Source organism: Anoplopoma fimbria, chromosome 17 (assembly GCF_027596085.1).
Source record: "Anoplopoma fimbria isolate UVic2021 breed Golden Eagle Sablefish chromosome 17, Afim_UVic_2022, whole genome shotgun sequence".
Lineage (NCBI taxonomy): Eukaryota > Metazoa > Chordata > Actinopteri > Perciformes > Anoplopomatidae > Anoplopoma > Anoplopoma fimbria.
Genome location: NC_072465.1, coordinates 16,969,383 through 16,992,854, shown reverse-complemented (window position 1 = coordinate 16,992,854; position 23,472 = coordinate 16,969,383). Strand labels below are relative to the sequence as shown.

General features: G+C 40.1%; 1 protein-coding gene across 1 annotated transcript; it reads left to right on the top strand.

The window, feature by feature from the left end:
* Nucleotides 1-22,383, top strand: kcnb1 (potassium voltage-gated channel, Shab-related subfamily, member 1). The gene is made up of 2 exons (XM_054617358.1): nucleotides 1-585; nucleotides 20,467-22,383. Exons 1-2 carry the CDS (start codon nucleotides 10-12, stop codon nucleotides 22,381-22,383), a joined length of 2,493 nt encoding a protein of 830 aa, XP_054473333.1. The 5' UTR covers nucleotides 1-9.
* Nucleotides 22,384-23,472: the final 1,089 nt, after the last annotated feature.

Below are 23,472 nucleotides of genomic sequence, written 5' to 3'. Positions count from 1 at the left end.
AAAGTCATCATGGAGAAATCCTTGGCAGAGTTAAACAAAGCCGGCTCCCACTCAACATCATCGCTGCCACCTGAACCGGTGGACATCATTCGCAGCAAGTCATGTTTCCGCCGAGTCAGGCTGAATGTTGGAGGTCTCCCACATGAGGTTTTGTGGCGAACATTAGATAGGCTACCAAGAACACGTTTGGGAAAGTTACGAGATTGCAACACCCATGAATCTCTGATGGAAGTGTGTGATGACTACAACCTCGAGGAGAATGAGTACTTTTTTGACCGACATCCAGGGGCGTTCACATCAATTCTGAACTTCTACCGCACGGGTAAGCTGCACATGATGGAAGAAATGTGCGCCCTGTCGTTCAGCCAAGAACTCGACTACTGGGGCATTGACGAGATCTATCTGGAGTCGTGTTGCCAGGCGAGGTACCACCAGAAGAAGGAGCAAATGAACGAGGAGCTCAAACGAGAGGCCGACAATATGAAGGACAGGGAGGGAGAAGAATTTGACAACACTTGCTGTGCTGAAAAACGAAAGAAGCTCTGGGACCTCCTGGAAAAGCCCAGCTCATCTGTTGCAGCAAAGGTAACTGTCATTGGATGATGGGTGTAAGAGATGAGGTTGGGATTGGTTGGAGCGATCCTCCACTAGCATGATGATGATTTGTAAAGGCCCCCAAAAAACGTACAAATGAACAAATGTTAGCACAACTTAAATGATGAACATGATTAACACTATACCTACTCACATCGGCATGTTAGCACTGTCATTGTGAAGATGTTAGCATGCAGACATTAGCATTTAGCTCAAGGGTCCAATGTACCTAAATACAGACTCACAGAGTTCCTAGCATGACTGCAGATTTTTGTTTAATAGTGTGTCATACTGTGAAATATTGATACATGATACACTTAATTAATTGCCTTTGGGGTCAATCACACCAAGACATGCAGCTCATGCAGCGCAGGAGACGAGCGCACGCCAGACGTGCCACGTTTTTTAGACGCGCCACGTTTTTTAGACGCGCATAAAAGTTAAAATATTCTCAACTTTTCAGTGCCAGGCACAGTCTCACCTCTTGTCAATGTCACACTTGACAACGGCATCCAATCAAATCAAGTAATAGGCGGGCTATTACCTGACCACTTTCGTAATGTTCGGACCCTCAGGGTGTTTTAAATAGGCTAACATGGGATGCTGTAGTTTTTAGACCACTGAATCTGTATCAATAGGCCTAGCATAACATAACAAATAAGAAAACAAAAGTTTTGCACCAATGAAAATTTGCCATTTTCAGACTAGACATGTACAGTTGCACACAATTAATTAATTAGGACACCTCTGTGTGTTGTGCTTTTGGGTTTACTCATGTTTTGATTGCTCCAAGGTTGGAACACAAAGTAAAGAGTGAAAAATTATAGAAAAAGGCCAGGCAGCAGATGTGATTTATCAGTGTATTATTGATTTTGAAGAACTAGAAAAAAGTCTCACAGTGAAAGCAGCTCTCTAAATTCATGTTTAGGACATAACACAATATTCATTATGTGTATCTCCTTAAACTCTTATTACCAGACTAACAAAAGTTAATTGCCATATAATTTCCTTACTTGTTAAAACCTGTGAGCTCCCTAAAAACACACAAAAAACATCTTCAAAAACATAGATATACAAATACACAAGCATCCAGACATGCACAAATTAATGCTCACACTTTGTCTCACCTTGTGAACTGGTCATCCACTAAATCATTCAAATATCACATAGATGTCCTCCCTTATAAAATGATGTACACATAACTAATTTATTTTATTTGTCCTCTGGATGCTGTTAGTTTTTGTTTTTTTTGAGAACCCCACCCTGCATCATGCTGAGCCAATTGAATTTGAGATATATTCTGCAGGAGGCTAGGATATTGAATTAGATCTTCTTTATGCCAGAAATGATTTAGAATTGTTTGAATCATTCGCATTAATCAATTCTTGGAAGAAGCATTTTTTTGATCAATAGAAGGTGGTTGTGACATGGCATTATTGTTCCTATTTTCAACAACTTCAGTAAGAAATAAATGTTATCAAACACAGACAAGTTCAGTTCGTAACTGTTTAGTTCATCTCATACTTATGACAGATAAGAAAGTGGTCAGAACATACTTATCAATTTATTTTCAGAAAAATTTAGGAAGCCTGCATTTTGTTTGTTACGTCTCTTTGTTGAATGTCATAATTAGATGTCAAAGTTATCTTCCTACCGCACAGAATTTCCTAATCTTTAACGCATGCCTGGGCGTGCTGACTTCTATCAAATGTGCTCACCTTTAGTCTCTGCAAAAAGACAGAGTTGGCCCGCAACCCGCAACCTGGGAGACCACAGCGGTGTTAAACATGAACAGCCTTTGATCACACTCTTCTACATTGGATTGGAGGGATCAAAGAGGATGGTGTCTCTTTTCCATGTGATTTTTAAAGTGAGCAGAGTGCCTTGTTTGGGAAATGTGTAGGAAATGAAACTGTTAGCAGTGTGTGCCAGCTGATGCTTTGTGGTGAGGATTTGTTGAGAAGTGTCAGCGCGCAACCCCACAAACAGACAGAGAGAGAGATGACTGCTGCGAGTCTGTCAGTGAAACGTCTTCTTCATAGGAATCAAAGAGATGTAAAATCAATGTTTATTGTGTTAGAGCTAAGGAAGTGCAGTAGCCTAGAAAAAGGAGATGATCACTTGGAGACGGCCATTCCCTGCCGTCTCCATTATAGCACCTTGATATCTGCAATTTATCAAAATACCACTGAAGAACAGTTTTGAAGTGCTTAACAAAGATGCGTGTTCTTCCGTTGAATAATGACACAGCAAAGTGCTTGTCCGTATTGTTTCCCGCTAATCTATAGCTCTAAATAACCATCAATTGATGAGTGGATGCAGTGGTTGATTTCCATTTAAAAAAGTGTTCATCATCTCTTCTCTTGGCGTCATTATGAAGCTATAGCGGAAGATGGCGTGCCAGAAAAAAAGAGCAACCTTGACACAGCACGAGGCAGAGTTTATCAATTCCTAATTAGCTTAAAAGGGCAATGTGAAACCACAGACCAAACTACTAAAAGCATTGATAGGGGTTTATGTATTGTCTTAGTCACTTTGTAATAGTCTGGAGCACACTGTGGGCTTGTCGAGCGGTCCAGCTCTGACCACAGATTGCCCCAGTGTTCATCAGCTGTGAGCTCCTATCTTGTGTCAGAGATGGAAATGTATGTCTAACAGCTCATAAGCAGATGGTGAATGGTAGAGTTAAGCACAAAACAAATGGTTACCAAGCAACAAAAGAATAGTTTTATCATCACTGAAGGAGTGGGTACTGAACATTAGAGTAAGTCTATTTGTTTTACTGTGTGTTTAAGTGCACTTCTGCTGCAGTTCCCGTATTTGAAATGTCCACACAGAGCAACACAAGAAAGCACGTAGTAGCTGAAACATTTGTCAGGATGTGCAGGGCAAAATCCTGCCTGTGTTCCTTCTGCCCTGTCTTCCTTCCTGTCTTTCTTTTACCTCACAGGCTCATATCTCTGCTTCCTTCCTCCCCTCTTCAGGCTCTTTCACTATACCTCCTACTAAATGTCAGGGAAATGTCACGTTAATTATTCTCCAGGAGACTCCGGGCCCAATTTGAAGCTTCCTTCTCTGTCTGTTTACATTCTTTGTAAGCCCCGGCATTGTCTGTCTCTCGCTCAAATCAGATTTGAGTCACCATAAAATAAGATTGTGTCCGTCCGCTGGCAAAGCAGCGCCTAACATTCAGATTGGCAACAAAAAAAGGCCCTTTTTTTTACCTGCAGTGGCATTTATGTAATGCCATCTGTAATTTGGATGGTTTCTTGTCATAAACAATACTAAAATGATTTGACATCATCAGATTGGGTGCTGAGCATATCATTTAACAAGCAAATAATCTTTCCTAATACTGTCACTTCCAAACAAGAATTAACTTAGTGAGAGATAAAGTGAGATTAAAGTAGTGTTGAGACTGCAGTTACTTATTAATTATAAGTTTACCAAAGCAAAAGATTTACAGGTCTGAATAAAAATTGGAATTTATTTAATTAAAAATATTTCCCTCTCCCATGACATGTATTATAGAAGATCTCAGCAACGCCAAGCCCAACTGCAAATAATTACATTTGAGATAGTTTTACCTAACATTTTTTAAGATTCTGTTTGGTGCTTGGCAGAGAAATATAATCCAGTATGAACATCGGTTTGGCTTCAACCAATTTACACAAGAAACCAAACATGAACGTTTCTGTCACTTTTGTCCTCCGTGAATGCTAAAATTCTAATTACCAGTTACTGTTCTGTCAGTGGGTATTGTGCATCAAATGGCAGACAACAAATTCCAATTATCCTCCTCTCATGTCACACTTAAGATGACATATACATGCGGTGTGGCTATTCCTACTCATAAATCAGTCTGCAGCAGAATCCAAGACACAAAGTGACCGGACTAGAATCGATCACTATTTCTGACAGCTGGCAGTCAACTGAATGATGATGTACTGTTTGATACAGGAAGTCATATAAATACAATACTGGAATACTGTATCCCAATTCAGGGGCTGGATCATCTAGAGTAATGTAAGGAATTAACACACTTATTTTAACCCAAACCATTAAGTAGTTTTGGTGCCTAAACCTAACCAAACTGCGCCCCTATTAAGGGATTCTTGTAGTAGTTGAGTCCTGTAGTACTGTGGACCCGAGGCAGACAGACATACCTGCATGAAAGACCAACAATTCGTCTTTTGCAAAAATCCAATAAATCATTTTTGCAGAGGTCTGACAGGCAGTCAGGCAATCCTCATTAACTTTTTTTGGTGTCTGGAAAGCCAGACGGTCTCATTTGGGGAAGAGGCACAAGTTCAGCCTGGTCCTAATATCATTGTGAAGATCCAGCGCTGAATTGTTTTAAAAGTAAGGTTTTACAGCCGATGCACTGAGACGGCCTTGTCAAGGCCTCTAATGACCGTCTTTGGACAGATGGTCTTAATCTTAGCTTTTAGAGCTCCTTCTGATAGATTGTTCTCTCTGCTTTCCCACATCACCACGAAACTTGGGTCGGTGTTAAGGGTACAGTTTTAAACCTATTGCATTCACTTCATACCTCTAGAATATAAACTTTTTACAACTCCGTTGTCACAGCAGACTTCTGCTTTGTTGGCACACTGTTGTTTTCTGTTTATTTACTTTCCTTCTGTTAAGCAATCCAACAACTCCAGCCATCAAACTAATTCTCCTTGCTTGCCTTCATGACATCAAATGCCCAAATCTTTAAAAACTTGATGATGTTAAGCCGGCCATTTCAACTCATTCTCCCAACAATGGGTCAAAAAACGCAGATGGTCAGTGCTCCTATGCTTCAAACTATGATGCTCTATGAAACTCTTACGTCAGATTTGCAAGTCAGTGACAGCATGCATATAAATGTTTGTTTCATGCATAGTGTCTTGTCAAAATAAACTTCTGTCTTCACGGAAAGTTAGGTTTAGCCAACAAAACCACTTAGTTAGGTTAAGGAGAAGAGCGTGTTCGACGTTAACTTGTCCGTCTAACGTCACTAGAGTGACAAACAAGTTACGTGACTAATGACTGACGTTACAAAATGTCAACTTGACATTTAGTTTCCCGGAGCAAACACAGACACCACACTGCTCCTGTAATGCTGAGCTCTCTGGCAGTAAGTTGCAGAGTAACCATGCAATACTGAAGTCACAAATTAGTGCTATATTGGGGATTTGGGGGGAAATAATATATCAGACTTTGGCAGGTTATTTGTCAATGTTGTGTTGTTTGTGTTGTGCTGAGATATAAGCTGGGATCATGTGTACTTGGAGATCGAGTGCCTCAACGATTGCTTCATGCCAGTCGCTCTGTCTGCCTGTCAGGGAAGAGCTAAGGGAATTGATTAACAGCTCTCACCTATGACCAATTTTGTTGTCACTGTAAAGATAACACAACCACACACACCCACTCACACAAACAAACTTATACTTGCGAAGAATGTATAGTTTCTAATGTAGTGAAACACAGTTTATGATTGATTCTTATGAGCTGCTTTAAGACTGTATTAGGGCTGTCACTACATTAGATTTCAACTACACAATTATTGTGGCAAAAATAATTCATAATAATGATAGTATTGCATTATCTATAGAAGATTTAGAAAAAAGGATAAACAATGCAGCCAAATTCATCATGAACTTTGTTTATTGTGTGTTTTGTCCCTTTAGCATATTAATTACACTCATTTGTGTGTGGGGCGTTGGAAAGGGGAGACAAAGGGAAAACGGAAAGAATCAGTGATGATTTAAGAGGCTTTGGGTTATTTACACAATTATAGTATACGGCATTAACATGTGTATTAAAGCTAGGGTTGGTAATCCTGAGAACCCAGCAAGAATATGCTTGATTTAAAAAATGATCTAACTGAAAAGGATGTAATGAGAATTTAGGAAGATTAGCCACACCGCCTTTAACATTACATCAATATTTCTTTTTTATATATCAAAGTTATTGTCAATAGCGGTATAACATATATATAAATACATCTACAACGTTTTGTTCTTGTACAGGATATACAGATTTCTCAACAGACTATCCAACTAAAACAAACAAACAACGCAACAAAGTAATGACACTCTATACTTGTTTAAAATAATGACATTTCAAATACAACAAGTCATATTTAGAATTATACCAAAAAACCTTTGTTGAGAATTCATCAAACCTACTTTTAAATGAGTTAACCAAAGAAGACTGCACTACAATGTTTCTTCAGTGTTTCTTCTTCTGAGAAGAAGGTTTTTCACAGCAGATTATACTCTGACTGAGCAACACATAAACAAGCAAACAAACAAACAAACACACACACACACAAAGGAACAGAGGTGATTACAAAACCACATTGACAGTTGGGATTATCATTTGATACGTTGGGGGTGTCATGTGATAAAACATGAGTGCAGCCCATATGACCAATGATAGGAAGACCAAGCCACAGTTAAGATTATAAAGATTACTTTGATTGATAATCATTCATAGAAGGAGTTAGTGTTGGACAGATGTTTTGGAAAGAGTTTGGGAAATTTTGGAATCTGTTTTAATATTCTGCTGCATATTTCAGCGCTCATTCACTGTTAATGTGCAGAGGTCTGATTCTCCAGCGGTTGAGTCGTGTTTGTGAGTATTTTACAAGTCATGTCATGCATTTTGTAGTGGATGGTTCAGGATTGGTAGTGTCATCTCAGCTTTCTGGCTTGCACTAGGACAGAGCTTTGGTATGTTGCTGCTGCATAATAGGTTCAGAAAGGACAGTTTGTTCATTTTGCTCTATTTACTATTGCTGAATTTATTTAAGTGGATATGTTAAGTCTTTTTGGTGACTAAAATTCATAAATGTGTAATAGGTTACGTAACTGTGGTCATCAGAGCAACAATCAGGGAGTTCATGCAAAGTGATTGCACACATCCATTTAAAAGAAGGCATTAGCAAAAAATGTAATGCTTTTGCCGCTGATGAACAGAATATACCATCTTTCCATAGGAATGGCTCTGAGATTGTGTAGTCGATGACAAGAAAGTGGAGGTGGTCAAGAATAGCGCACTGCCACTGCAAAGCTCGACAGCTCCTTTGTTCATTCAATTTAGAGTTGAGCTGTTACGTGAGCACTGAGTGAAAGACACTAAGACTTCACTGTCCCCAGGAGGACGAAGCCTGAGGAGCAAAGACTGTAAGGTAGATAAAACAGCAATAGATCAAAGGATCTGGCAAGTTGGGGACTGTTAATGGAAGTGAAAATGACTGTGAGACATGGAGGCTCAATCAGAGAAACTCGGAGAAATGAAGAAGTGGGTTTATGACTCAGGAGAAATCTAGACGATGATGTCTGTTGAATATTCACTCTTCTTTAGCCTGTGGGAACACTTCAAATCCTGGGTTGTCAGTGTATGACGTTGCAATATTGCTCATATTTCTTTTAGGTATGGGAATCAATATGCATCATCAGAATGTGTCTGCAGAGCCTTAAACAATGGCAACAATACTATATACTTTAATATTTTCACTATTCCAAATTATCACCATTTTCTCATTTATTTGTTAAGGTAAAATCTAGGTCAGGTTGTTTTTGACCTTCACGTCACACAAAGAAATATTGCTGTATTATGAAAAAACAAGGTATTCGTATAATAACAACCAGAATTTTTTAGCATTCTGCTGGCATTTTATTCAGATTTTACATACAGACAATGTTTTCTGTGTTATTATAATTAAAAATAGGATGGTTGAACTTAGAAATAAAATACTCAAGTGTCCTGACCACTAATAAGATATTAGTTAGATATTCTTTATTCAATAACATGACTGTCTCTTGACTAAATAGTACAACTAAATAGTACCAACTTAGAAAAAGATTAACCTTCATAAACTAAGTAGTGATTGGGAGGCTGAATCCTTGGCAGCGGCTCTGGTTCAGTTCTAATCTGCAGCCCTTTACTGAGAGTCTTCCCGTCTCTCATAACCCTTTTCCTGTCGTTCTCCTGCTGCTCTAATAAAGGCAATAAAAGCCCAGAGATAGTATTTTTTTTAAAAGAAAACTACTTAGTGATTTGGGGGAGAGACTTGGATAATCACTTTCACATAGAGTATGCGCCATTTGAGTCTGTGGTTGCCTTCGAATAAGATTAAATTCTAAAGGACGAGAATATGCGGGACAATATCCCACATTCCCGAAGGCTAAAAGAACAAAAGCATCCGGTTCGTATTTTGCTTCTGCTATGAGAGCCGAGAACAAAAGTTCAGCATCCAAGACCCATCTCTTCTAAATTAATTCTAATCCTGAGTTCTCTCAATAGACGCGTGTTTTGCAACAAAGTCACACAGATGCTTCCCTGTTCATAGGAAAAAAATGCATGTAGACCTACTGTCAAAATAATCTTAAATTATTGAAGCATTTTGAAAAAGACTACTAAAGCAATTTGGACAAAAAGGGTTTATGTAATACCTTACTGTCTGCTATTTTTTATGCACAGCAAAAGAAAAAACAACAGTGATGTACCTGTGTCTCCTCAATGTGAAGCCATATACATTGTGTTTCCTCTATGAAAAAGGAGATCTTGGCAGTGTAGGAGTTGAGTAGTAGATGTGTTAGTAGTATTAGTATTATTGAAAAAGTGGTAGTTTTAGTCTATTCAGTCTTGCTCATAGACATAAGTATGAGCTGTAAGTCTACATCAGGTTTCCTGAATCAGTGCAAACCATCAAGGGCAGTGCTCATCAATGACTGTTACAACTGTTGAATCATACACAAACACATGACACAGTATACTATTAAACACTGACGTTGTAATTGAAAAGTAAATTGAAATTAGTCTTAGATTTCACAACTCTGGAGAGTTAGCATGGAAGCAATAGTTTTCTCCTCTGTCTCAATGAACGTGAGGTATAATAAGCACAATGCTAGTACACTCTGCCAAAACAGAGGTCCCATTGAGAATGAAGAGAACATACTAAAAAGGAAAACATTGCTATGCATCCATGTGAACGCAGACTTTGAGTTAGCAAAGTACAATTTAAATCCAAAACAAAAGACAGAAGAAGGATAAGCCAGTTTCATGTGAAGTTTACTAAATATAAAATAAAATGTACATTTAATTGGTTTTGTTTCTAGCAGTATCACTCACCACAGCGAGAAAATCACCTACTCTGTCAGGCCAATCAGGGTGGCTCAGTTGGTGAAGAAGCACACTGTGATTAATACGTATATGGATCCAACATGGGACCTTTGTCACAGGCTACTCCCCACTGTCTTCATTGCACAGTTACATGAAGTAGAAAATAACCACTTTAGTCAGTTAACCTTCGTGGGATGGTTTATATGGCGTCCTCTCAGGTGTATATCATGACCTTTTATGTCTGGGCTCTGCAATTGATTGGATATATAGTGCCAGATATACGTGTTATTTCTGTACCATTTCTTCATTTCCTTTTTTCACCATATCTTACACACACATCATAGCAGATGGGCCGTAAGGCAGCTGCTAGCCGTGGCCGTGAGTGTAGGCCATGTGACCATTACTGTATATATCCAATTCTCAACATCCATATGTGTGCACAGAACAACAGGGTCTATAAATCAGTGCTCTCGGGTCCAGAAGCGGTTTCACTCCACTGGGCAGGTTGTGTGGTGAGGTGAGGGAATGTCTTTGAGGAAAGTGTGAAGGGCAGAGGCAGAAATAGATTTCACTAAAGTGAAGGAGGAAACCTTCATCAAGCCCACGGGTGGTTCTGAGAGCGGGGAGGGATTACTTGACTACTGGTGCAAGACGCCTTTCACCTTGATGAGCACTTTCACCTGACCTGGGACGACGACTACTACTACCACTGCTACTACTATTACTACTATTACTACCACCACCACCACCACCACCACCACCACCACACCACCACCACCACCACACACACACACACACACACACACACACACACACACACACACACACACACACACACACACACACACACACACACACACACACACACACACACACACACACACACACACACACACACACACACACACACACACACACACACACACACACACACACACACACATACTATAAACACATAAACACTCTTAAGCATCATGACAATTTTCTTTTTTACAAATATTCATACCAAGGCTTCTTGGTGCTCAAATTGTCTGTTCGCTAAGCCCCTCCCCGAACAGTGCTTTTTCATAAAAAAAAATTCTCATCATACCTTTAATACAAGGACTAACTACACTGCAAAACAAAAACAATGCTGTCTCTTTAATTTCATGCGTCGGACATAAAGAGGCCATTCACATGCGGCGTTTTCTGTGCCCTTAATCTATTGTTGTCTATGTAGACGGGGACGTGACGTCTGCACCCCGGGATACAAATACTTTAACTTCTGGAAGCTGAAGCATGTGCTACATGTCATGTGACGAGGAACAACCAATCAAAGCTGTCAGCTATATTTTTTACTTTCTTGCGTAAATAACAGTCTATGGTAAATATATCGAGGAGATCTTAATCCTTTTAGTGCAGGGCTAACCAGAGCTTTATAATCTGTCCCATTGACTTTTTTACTTGCTTCAGCCTTTCTGTCACAACATCTGGTTGAAAGATTAGCCAAATTGACACGGACATATTGATCATTACTGTGAGGGTTTAACAGTGCCGGCAATCCATTTATCTTTGTTTTAACTGTGTTTAGTTTAGTCAGTGGGGCTTACTGGTAAATTACGGCAACTTCGGCAACTTCATCACCATCGTCATCACAGTGAGCAGGTTTGGTTGCTATGTAGATTAACAACAGGTGCAACAGGAGTGCAACCTATCAAGCACCTTGGATAAAAGGATGAAAGTGGCACGGTTGGCGTTAACCACACATTTTAGACGCATTTGAATGCTCCCCATCATATACATATGTAGCCAATTAGTATAAGTAAAAGAAATTGTCCTTGCAAAACGAGTCACCTGGAAACCTTAAAGTGAGCCTGAGATTGCATTTTAACAGCCACAGAGCTAACCTAAGCTTAATTGCCTAGTAGCCAGCTGATCAAATCTTGTTCATAGAAATCCGCCGACTGCTTTTGTCTAGCACTACTGAAATCATAGACATGGACAATCACTTTTTTGAAATTACTAAGATTTATGACAAGTAAAACTGTCACCGTTTTCATTTTAAATTATGTGCAATAGGAGAACAGAGCGGAAAGCTTGACAGTCATGGAAACAGTGACTAAGGGGGATGGGGTTTATGATTGGTTAATTATCTTTATGCACATGTATGTACATTAGTACGGTACAGAGTCTCCTGTACATGCTGTTATTTAGTTTTTTCAGTATCAATACAATAGAAGTACAAACATTATACCCGTATACCTGTCCAGTTGCCAAGGATTTGCTCTCCAAAGGGATTTACAGTACTGCTAGTGAATGGGCACTGAGCTCTCACAAACTGTGAAATATGGACTCAGTGTGATGTTAGGCCATCAGTAAGTAGACTATCTGCAGTAACACGTGTTTGACTTCAGGATTAACAGTAATCTTGCTTTGTATTGCTCCTGCTCTGTGAATACAATACGCTACATTCACATTTTCCAGTCCAAGTTGTTTTCTCTCTCCATTACTCTCTTTTATTTCTCACTGTCGTCACTAAAATGTTTAAAAGTTCACTGTCACTATCACCATGGCAACTGTCATTTCTGTGATGCTGAGAATTGCAGCTGGCTTCTTTTCAGGCATCATTGTTGATTGACTGGGTGTGTACATGCGAGTGTGTCTATAGAAGGGTTGTGTGTGCCTTTCTCTGTCTCCATCTCTCTTTGCGTTTCAAATCAATGCTTCTCTCATGTTTACATTTTCCTTCTGTGCTGCTGTCAGCAGGGTAAACTGTGACGTTCTCTGGTTTCTTTAATAAATAAACTATCATAGACTGCGTGAACTGCGTCATACATTCATTAGTAGACAATAGCCAATATCCCTCAACAATGTGATAGACCTGCTTATATATGGGGAGACTACCATGAGGATATGGTGAGGTATTTAATGGACAGCAGAAGCAGTTTAGGCTTTTTGATATTACCTCAATCCAGAAATGCCCCTCCACAACACTGACTAAGCTGTCTTTCATCTCCTTCAAATAAATGCTGCATACTCCGAGGTAAAACTCCTGATGAAGACAGCCAGACCAAACCCTATACTGTTTCTATTTATACAGCCACCATGGACCAGTCAGAGTTTAAATATAGATGCTGAGTCTGGATTCTCTTCTTCATCTGAAATGCATGAATAATTGAGAGGGAGAGGAGATGAGGTGGGATTCATTCAGGAGATGGATAGTCCAGGCATAGATTTCCTACTTACATTAGCAGTTTACCGATTCGGGTTGTGGGGCACTTTGGGCATGCAAGCACTGTATGGGTAAGGGAAAAGTTTTGAGGAAGGCCCCAAAAATGTCTGATAAAAAAAAAAAAAAAAAAAAAAAAAAAAAATCGAATAAGAGCTTAGAACATATAGAGGCTTGCAGGTATTTTTGAATGTGGAGGATCATTTGAATACCACCTACACATCCAATCTTATGAAAATTACATTATCAAGTAAATATAGCAAATATGTGGAATATACTCAATTATTCTATCATGCTTATGTGACTTTCAGACTTTCCTTCGCAATATATGTGCAGATAGTTATGCTAATTACTCTTACCATCGAATTTACAGTATTCAAGCCTTCTGCGGTTATAGCTGCCAATCAATAAGATGCATTTAACAGGGTTAAGAGTGCAGTAGCCTGAACGTTAGAGCAGCATGATCAAGATCATACAGTAATTCACTAGTTTGAATCTACAAAGCTAAACTGGCAGTAGGCCACTTGAAGAACCACAAGATACAATTTATTCATATTTGCAAGATGTGGGAGGTTAGGATTAATGAGGCACTGCTTTTCAAAGTTACAAGCAGAAGTGATGTAGGGTGGGGAGACTACAGCTGAGCTACTGCAAATGTGTGTGTGCGTGTTTGTGTTTCAAGCTATCATGCTGGGGGAAATGTGGAAGACACAGTCTCCTCCCGTCTCCATGGTAACCCCATCTCTTTCACAGGCAGTGAGGCAGAGCCCTTCTACATTCAGAACCAGAGGTGTGAATTATTACACGTTATTTAACGCTCATACTATCGACCACTGACAACAACATCACGATGAAGCTGAAGATCAATACTGTGGTTCTGTGGTGCCTGTTAATCCAATCGAATTATATAACAGCTGAAGTGTGGCATACAATTTAAACATCTGCTCCTGAGGATGGAGCTCGGTAGTTGAGCACTTCGCTTAAAAGAAAACAATGTTAAAAATGCAAGGAAAGAAGGCAGCACATCAGCTGAAATACAAACAGCAGTCTGACACAATTAAGTGAAAAAATTAGATATAGAACAGCGACGTGCGGTGCAGATGGTTCAGAGCTGGGTGAGCTTTGAATAAGATACAAATCAGGGAGGGAAGGAAGGAGAGAGGGAGGGAGGGAGAGGAGGAGACTCTGTCAGACTTGCTTTTCACAAGCAGGTCTACTTAGCCACCTCCTGTCGAGCTTCAAGGGGGTTGTCATGGTGACAGTGGCTGGCAGTCGAGGCTGGGAGAGTGTGGCATGGTATCCCTGTGGCCTCGGATGTGGCTCAGGGGTTGATGGGGAATCAAGTCAGCTAGTCAGAGGATCTTGGTGATCAAGCAAGACCGGGATTTACTCGCCCCAAAAAATAATACACCTTAACGAAAACCTTTTCAGCCAATGCCTATATAACTGCTAAGTGAAAGTTTAAGAGTATTACCTGTCATTTCTGGGTAGATCTAATGTGTTTCCCTGGGTGAGTGCTCGCAGAGCTAGCACACAATGGTCTTGGGATTTACAGGAACAGGAGTTTCCACTACTAAAGCACAGCCGTGTGTCTGTTGCTCTTAATGAGAAAAGTGCCAGTCGGAGCACAGGGAGTCTGGGAGTTCCTGAACTGTCACTTGGGACACCACCAAGCTTAATACAATGTGAGCATCTAACCAGAGCTGGCTGAACCAAGCAAACAACGAAATCACACCTAAGCCGTCTAACCAACCATCAATAGTGCAGAGACCTTTAAAGCTATGTAACTTTTGAAATGTTGAACTCATAAGCAATAAATGGCACTCAATTCAAGGCACTTGGGGGTTTTGTGCTAGCCACACCAGACCAGTAGCTCATGGTGGCTAATTGAAAAGTACAGCAAATGTTAGATTGATATTTCCGTACTTTCACTAATGCTAAACTATGTTTTTGCAAGAAGCGTTATCCCATATCCGTTACATGTGGCCATAGTGGCTGCTGCGTTAAAGTTACATAGTCTCACTTTAAAGCTAAACTAATAAATATTCTGATACTACAAATGAATCAGATGATTATGTGTCATAGGATAGTAAACCCACAGAAAATTATATATCACATATAGAGAAAATCAAATATCACTTTTTTTTAGCAAATACCTCTATACTGATATTGCGACGATAGGGTTGAATATTGGTGCTTTTACAAAATATTTACATAATGAGATTTTGTCAAATCATCACTTTACTGTAATGCAGCTTTTAAAAACGGAAAATACTACAATAATGCCATATTACAATATCCAAAATCTTAGACGATATCTAGTATATATATTTTTTCCAGCCCTTATTCAGTATAATAAATACATTATATTTTTTATTCTCTAGTAGCTGAAGCCTTAGTGACCACTATTGTAATTTCCCTCAACCTTGTGCTCACATTCACATCAGCGGTCTAATGGTTAAGATCTGACTGATATTAGTGCAATTCTTTTCAAGACTATATAAAAAGTGCATAGGTTCAAGGTTCCCTCGTTGTTGGTTGAGTGCTGGGGAGACAGATGAATGGACCCAGTCCTGACAAAACCTAATGTAGAACAAAGAAAATTCATCACAGCTGCTGGGACACAGCCAACATAAAATCAGGCCATCGTATTTGAGCAAGAGCTTGAGAGAGAGCAAACAGCAAGCTAAACTACATTACATGGACTAATTGTGAATGAATGAGATTTTCTTCTCTCTGAGCCACTAAGTGTACGTGCCTCTTGAGAGCAGAAATTGTTTTGTATGTATAGTGTATGAGCCAATATTCCCTGTGCATGACTTTCTTGTCTGAAAGCTTATTCCCTGTCTCATATATGAAATTAATTCTCTCCCATATGTAACTTGGAGGTGAATGTCACAGGTTGCGTATGTGTTTGGGTATAGCTTTTGAGGACGTCACTCACACCAATTGTCTCCCAGATATCTTTTTTAAAAAGCCTAATGAGGGCTGGGGTCACTTTGTCCTAAAGAAGATGGGGGTCTGTGTGGACTATTGTGTATGCTGAGCCACATGACGATACGTCACAAGAGATAAAAACAAGTGTGATCTGGCTTTGTTGAGAGTCACAGTGGGATTTCCTGTCAATCTGTTCCCTCTCTCTCTCTCTCTCTCTCTCTCCTCCATCCATCTCTTAGTCAACACACATGTTGACTTTTCCTCTACTCTAGAAATAAATATCTCCTCCCCCTTCATCTTTTCCTCCCTTTAGAAGGCCACCAAGGGGCATTCACTGGGAGTCACTCACTTTTGTGTCCATATAATCTAGTTGCAATAACGGCGTATTCATCATACCTAACGGGGCACACGTAACGTGCATACGACCACTGAGAGTGAGTCTATAAATAGCCTGTAATTGCATTGATACCACTACAGTCTTGTCTGGGGCTCCATTCAACCATTTCCTATACTAGTGTTTGTTTGCTGCTTCCTTTATGTACGAAAGGTTTTATCTCAGATTTACAGTGCAATAGTTTGATGCAATTAGTGCCCTCTGACATTAAACAACCCAGGATAGAAAGAGATAAAGACAAGCAAGGCAGTGTGAGTGAGTGTAGAGGCAACAGGGACATAGGCCACTTGGAAATGAGCAGGGTTTCCTTGTGGAACTTGACCTCATAACCATAATTTCACAAAGCAGCACCAGTGTGACTTCATTAGCGACCTTTTTATAGCTTCTCAATCCTATTACTTCTGCTCTTTTTTTCTCTCCTGCTATTCAGTAGCTACAATCTCCAGCGGCTTCAAGATTTGGGATTTATTATCGACATCGTTTTTTCTGACTCATTACAATTCTGTTGCATCTGGTACTCAATGAGTGAACTTTAAAGGAGAAGTGTTATGCTCATTTAAAAAACTCTTTATATTTTCATACTATCTGTCTGAATATACCTGTATTCACCGTATGTCTGAAACGCTCCATTTTAGTGTGCTTCAATGGAACTGTGTCGCTAGGCAACAGCTTGGGTCCATGTTTACTTCCTATCAGCTGATGTCATTCACGTTCACATTCAGAATGTTTACTTTTAAAACCGTGAAATGGTCTAAACTTTGCATAGCACAGAAACCCTGAATGCTCATTTAAAGGCGTTTTCTGAATATGAGCTGTCTGTATTTCTATATGGACTGAAGGTTTCGTTACTTAAAAACAGCATTTAGTGCCTTGAAAGGCTTTATAGTAAAACACAGAAAATTCTCCCTTTTGTGTACAATATGGGCCTTTTAAGAGTTGTTTTACAACCTAACAGAAGCAAAACAACCAGTTAGTTACTTTGTACAAATAGTTCTCTTTGAAAACATTATCCTGTTCCTTTCCTGACAGCGCTGTACGCTCTCTATCCATTCAGTTTTGTGCTACACTCGTCAGCTCTCTCTGGTCCCAGCACCTCTCTGCTCTTCAAGTGTTTTGATTCAAATAGATTTCCTCCAGGGCAGGAGGAGAGGAGCACGGGGGGGAAGAAAATAAACAGATAGGGTCATTATTCATGTCTGCCGTGACGCTATGGCAACAGTGTTCTCCTGCTCTGATTGGTCGTAGATAAGGTTGCTTCTGCGGCCATCACTTTTACTCTTGGGAGTGGACTCCTCAATTATTAGGCCGTTGTCAAGGCCTGTGCTGTCAATCACTTTCTAACAACCGTTGCTATTGGTCTATTTCTGCTGCTGTGTCTCAGTTTCCTCTGGATGATATATAGGGAAACCCTTCCTCGTGTGCTCTATGCTGGCCATTGGTCTGTTTGTTTACCCAAGTGTATGTGTGTTTAACCAGTAGACCCAGTTTATGGATGAGGTTTGGATCAAGCTTAGCAAGTGTAAGGAGGAGGAGGAAAGTATCATTTTTGCCCTGTCACACTGAAATGATTAATTTCATACTCATCTATATTAGATGTTACATGGTGTATTATGATTATGTCTTTTGCCTATGCTGTATTGTGGTCTAAGCTGGACAAATTCATTTTAAAGAATATTCTTTTACTTTCCTCTGTTTTATTTCATCATATAACATCCTAACCTTATTCGTGTGGGCTATTGCCAAAACAGGCTCTGTGTTCCAGCTACAACCTCCTACTCATCCTCCAAGTTGTGCTGTTTGGTCCTGTTTAAGGATTTATCAGAGTTATTCAAGGTTAATACAACATGTGCAGACTATAGTTCATGAAGTAATCCTGTCCTTGGTCCACTAAAGGAAAAGATGCTCACCTTCCACATTACCCTCGCTGAGTTCACTGCTCTATAGTCAGTTTTGAAGCCTCCCACAAAAGGTGTATTTAGCGTGGATTATGGAGGCACAGTTACACAAATCATCTGAAGTTGTCTGGTCCGTAATCATAATGTGTAATGCTTTGCTGTGTAATACTGTGTAAAAGCATTAAAATGAGCTATAATAGCAGAGCATATGTTAGTTTATGATAAATATACACTGCTGGATTATGCTGCCTCTGTGAATCATCATCACTCTGGTCCGGTAGGAGCCCTGCTATTATAACTCAACCCCAAGATCAAGGGAGAGCTGATGAATGTGTGCCCTTCGTCCCTATGTTTGTGGAAAGCTGAATTTGGAACCTCTTTATAAAGCTACTATCAGTGGGATACACACATGGGTAGCCAATGTCTGACATGGATATTTTTAGCAAGGAAATAAAGCCTTAAAAGAAACTGCATACATTTATATATACACAGCCCAAATGGCAGCTTAATACATCTAAAACTGTCTACAGTAAAAAAAAAAAAAAAAAAAAAAAATTAAAGGCCTTTTACTCAAATAATATTATATAAATAAAATAAAAAAAAAAAAAATAAAAAAATCGAGGCAAAGAAAAAAAGACTCTTTTTTCCTCTTGGATAATCCACAGACCAGTTTTCTTGGTTTACTTAGTAGATTTGCTCAAATGAAAGTGATTATAACATTTTAGGAAAGACAAATATTTGTGTTTTCGGTAGCAATCAGTAGTCAATAGTCAGCTGTAGTCTTGGTGGTTGATATGTCAAAACTTGGGGTAAAGAAAACAAAAAACTAAATATTTTCTTGTGTATATACCTCTAGGTGAGGAGGAAATATGATTTTAATAGATTTGGGTAAACTGACTGACCTTTAGTCTGTGATATGACATCAATTCAATATAAAAAAAAAAAAAAAAAAAAAGTCTCATCCTTAACGGCACACAGCAGTAGTGCTATCAGTCTTTATAAAAATGTTTTGCCCCAAACATAAAATACTTCTGGTAGATGTTAAATTTTTTATCTGAGCTGTAAGTAGTAGTAATCAAACTAACTCAAGCTACAAGAATAATATGGTTCAGATCAAATGCAGTATTATTTTTGTTTACACTATGAATGCTGGTTGAGATGGGAGCTGTCATACATTGCTAAAAGAAGTGTAGTCTACCACCATGTATTAGCATGATTGGTGGAGTGTGGGTGGGGTAGTGTGTGTGTGTGTGTGTGTGTGTGTGTGTGTGTGTGTGTGTGTGTGTGTGTGTGTGTGTGTGTGTGTGTGTGTGTGTGTGTGTGTGTGTGTGTGTGTGTGTGTGTGTCACGGTGCCGTTTTTTGACAAACTTCCCAGTTCTCTGCTGTGTAAGATGAATCAGACATCATCTAGTGCAATGGATTCTTGGGACATTCTGCTCCTATGTGACTACTGCATGTTCATTTTGATGCTATGGTGGTGCCACAGCAGGTGGTGCAAGTGATACAATGTACTGAACAGTGTCTAATTAGGAAGCTGTATGCCTCAATGTGTGGAAGTGACTGGGACCGCTTTTAATGTAAAAGCAAATGTAACACATACATATATAGATAAAAATGTACTGAATAGTTCTTTACTAAATTGTTTTTAAAACAAAATGTACACAAACAACTTGGAAAAAATCTTCAAAATTAAAGGAATTACAATTCAAGTGTAAACTTGAATCAACAGCTATTAGATATATTGCCATTGTATTCAGACATCCATGCTCCATCCATATTAGCTGTGCCTAAGTACAACTACATGGCTGCAGACTTTTTTAAATATGGAAACATCCTTACTTCACTTTGGTAAATGTCCTCACAATTTATTTCTTAAATTTGAATTTACTAAATACTGGAGGCATTGTAAGAGATTTTCAAAAAAGCTACATTGTATTCTGTTATGCTCTTGCTTTTGTTTGTTTGTTTGGTGGTTGTTTAGCATTATTTTTCCACTTAAGGAAACTCACTCATGTGAATAAGCCTGATAAGAGAGTCATGAATAAATCAGTGATCAAAGCCAATCCAATCCATTAGCTGTCAACCAATCACACATTTCACACAGACATTTAGGTTTTTTAGACTGTAACGTTATTGGAATTATTATTAACACTTTCTTACTCTATTCAGAAACCATTTAAAATACACTAAATGTGTGTTAATTATATTTTGAGCTGTCAGAATAAGGAAATGATGCTTAAATACATATGATATCTGGTTTTAATGTTTAATTCCCTGATCCTGCAAGCCTTACTTACATAACTTATTTGTCTTTCAGATCCTGGCCATTATCTCCATCCTCTTCATCGTGCTATCCACCATTGCCTTGTCTCTGAACACCCTTCCAGAGCTGCAGGACACGGATGAATTTGGCCAGTCTTCAGACAACCCACAACTGGCCCATGTGGAAGCTGTGTGTATTGCCTGGTTCACCATGGAGTACCTGCTTCGTTTCCTCTCCTCCCCCAACAAGTGGAAGTTCTTTAAGGGTCCTCTGAACGTCATTGACCTGTTGGCAATCTTGCCATACTACGTCACCATCTTCTTGACAGAATCCAACAAGAGTGTGCTGCAATTTCAGAATGTCCGCCGCGTGGTTCAGATTTTTCGGATCATGCGTATCCTACGTATTCTGAAGCTGGCTCGTCATTCAACAGGTCTTCAGTCTCTAGGCTTCACTCTCAGGAGGAGTTACAATGAGCTGGGCCTACTTATTCTTTTCCTGGCCATGGGCATCATGATCTTCTCCAGTCTTGTCTTCTTTGCTGAGAAGGATGAGGAGGATACAAAGTTTAAAAGCATTCCAGCTTCTTTCTGGTGGGCTACGATTACTATGACCACAGTAGGCTACGGAGATATTTACCCCAAAACTCTACTGGGAAAGATTGTGGGGGGTTTATGCTGCATAGCTGGAGTGCTTGTGATTGCCCTACCAATTCCCATTATTGTAAATAACTTCTCTGAATTCTACAAGGAGCAGAAGAGGCAGGAAAAAGCACTTAAACGAAGAGAGGCCCTAGAGAGGGCAAAGAGAAATGGTAGCATTGTCTCAATGAACTTGAAAGAAGCATTTGCTCGAAGTGCAGAATTGATGGATGTGGTGGTAGAGAAGAGTGAGAGGCCTCATGACAACCATCTCTCTCCAAACCGTTGGAAATGGACCCCCAAGAGAGCTGCATCAGAGACAAGCTCAAACCGTTCCTTCAACGCCCAGGAGCTAGGCTCTCCCAACAAGGCCCGAGCCACCAGTCCCCAAAGGCTAAATGTTCAGAAGCTCGAGGAGATGTACAACCAGATGGCCAAGACACAATCCCAGCCAAACCTCAATGCTAAAGAGAGGGGCTCCAGAACTGGCAAACAGAGGGATGAGATAGAGCTGGGGGCCATCCAAGATCACGGGCCAACAGTGATAGGAGCCAGAGAAGGAGTGGGGGACATGAAAAGCTTATCCAGCATTGACAGCTACATCAGTTGTGCTACAGACTTTCAGGAGAATCCACGCTACCCCCACAGTCCAGCAATGGAACTTGGTCTTCAGGAGAGCAACCGGTTCTCCAACAGTCCGGCGACAGCTTTCTACCAGCACAGCAGTGCAAAAACAGGCCAAAAAACCATTGGGGAGCGTGAGCCTATTCTGACTCCTGTGTCTAACACAAAGCCCTCATGCACAGATAATACACGGAGATTCTTCTTTTCCTCAAAAAGCCTTATCCCCAAAGGAGGCTGTAACAGCGAGGGGGGGTCAGGCCCATCCCCTCTCTCAGACAGCTCAGTCATGTCGGACCACTCTCTATTAAGCCCTGAAGTTTCTGTCTACACTACTGCCAGCAGCAGAACTCCACCAAAGTCCCCAGAGAGCACTACCATGGCTGCAACTGTCTTCACCTTTCACGACTCCTCCATCAGCAAATACATTGACGCGGATACAGATGATGACGAGCACCTCCGCGACGTCTCTGATGCCAGTCCCTCAGAGCGTCTTTTGGCTGGTTCAAGCCCAAAACGCAGCATCAGCATCAATTATCAGAAAGGCTGCAACCATTTAGAAACAGCCCACAAAATGCTGGGCCAGAACTGTCTATTCCCCATTGAAGGGATTCGTGGGGTGGCTCATGAGAATCATGTAGGACCTGAGATGGCACGGAGACCAAAGGTTGAGAGGGGGCGTCAGAATACTTTGGATAAAAGCCTCTGAAGTACAAGTGAAGCAGAAATAAACAGGAAAATGGGGCCAGAGTGTTTGTGATGGAGACACCAGACAGACTTAAAAACACTCTATAAGCCAGAGAAAAAGGGAAGCGGGAGAACAAAGGGTCTCACCGAAACATTTCACAAATGACCTGAGCAAGCCATTGGGCACTAAGCTCAGGGTCAACATGTGTGGTGAACACTCTGGGAGAAAAACACTACTAATTTGGAGAATGTCACTGCCCCTCCTTCAACTCATTCCTATTAGTGGTATTACACAAAACAAAAGCACTCCAAGGTAGCCAACGGGTCCATTCAGAGATCCACGTGGAAGCAGAGTCATCAGAGAGATTGATACTTGGTTATAACTGGTGTAACCAAACTGATTGATGGTTTTAGTGACAGAGGGATTTCTCTAAACTCTCTAGGAAAAAAACATCCCAGCTGTCCACTATTCCATTATTGAGTCCCAATTAATTTTGTAGTCATGGAGACACAGGAGAGGACCTAGAAGCCTATAAGCTACTTACTTGTGCCCTCCATTCCCAAAACTGGCCTTAGTCATTTACAATTGTAGGGGTGTGCATATCTGCATATACTGTAAGCGTGTGTGTGTGTGTGTGTGTGCATGTTGTAAGTGAGTATGAATGTCGATGGGTGATCTAATGGTAATTCGTACACACTCTTGAGATTGTCTTACCTGATTTATTTTTATATAGCCTAGATAAGAGAAAGTTCATTATAGAAATGTGTGATTTGATAGTCTGCTGTGTCATATGTGAAGAGTAATCATGTGTAAGGTTCAATGTCATGGCACAGAGGCTGCAGTTATTGGAGGCTCTAGCCCATCATCCATTATAAGGAGTGCTCTTTCTTAAACAGTATTTTGCTATCCCCCATGTCATCATGTCATGGTGAGAATGGCCAATGCTTTTCAAATCACGCCCAGTGAATATTGTCTTTGCACCTCAGTATCATTGTTGAGGAATGGTAGTGGACCAAGAATTTTTGATTTGGGCAAACATAAGAAATAATAAGCTTGATAGCTGCATAAGGCGCACATTTATGAAGCATGCATGCACCCAACCGGTCAACA

Bases quoted from the DNA above. Each gene is read 5' to 3' on its own strand.
- kcnb1 (XM_054617358.1), top strand. From the start codon at position 10: ATGGAGAAATCCTTGGCAGAGTTAAACAAAGCCGGCTCCCACTCAACA. The intron at 586-20,466 runs GTAACTGTCATT...TTTGTCTTTCAG, and splicing joins GCTCATCTGTTGCAGCAAAG to ATCCTGGCCATTATCTCCAT.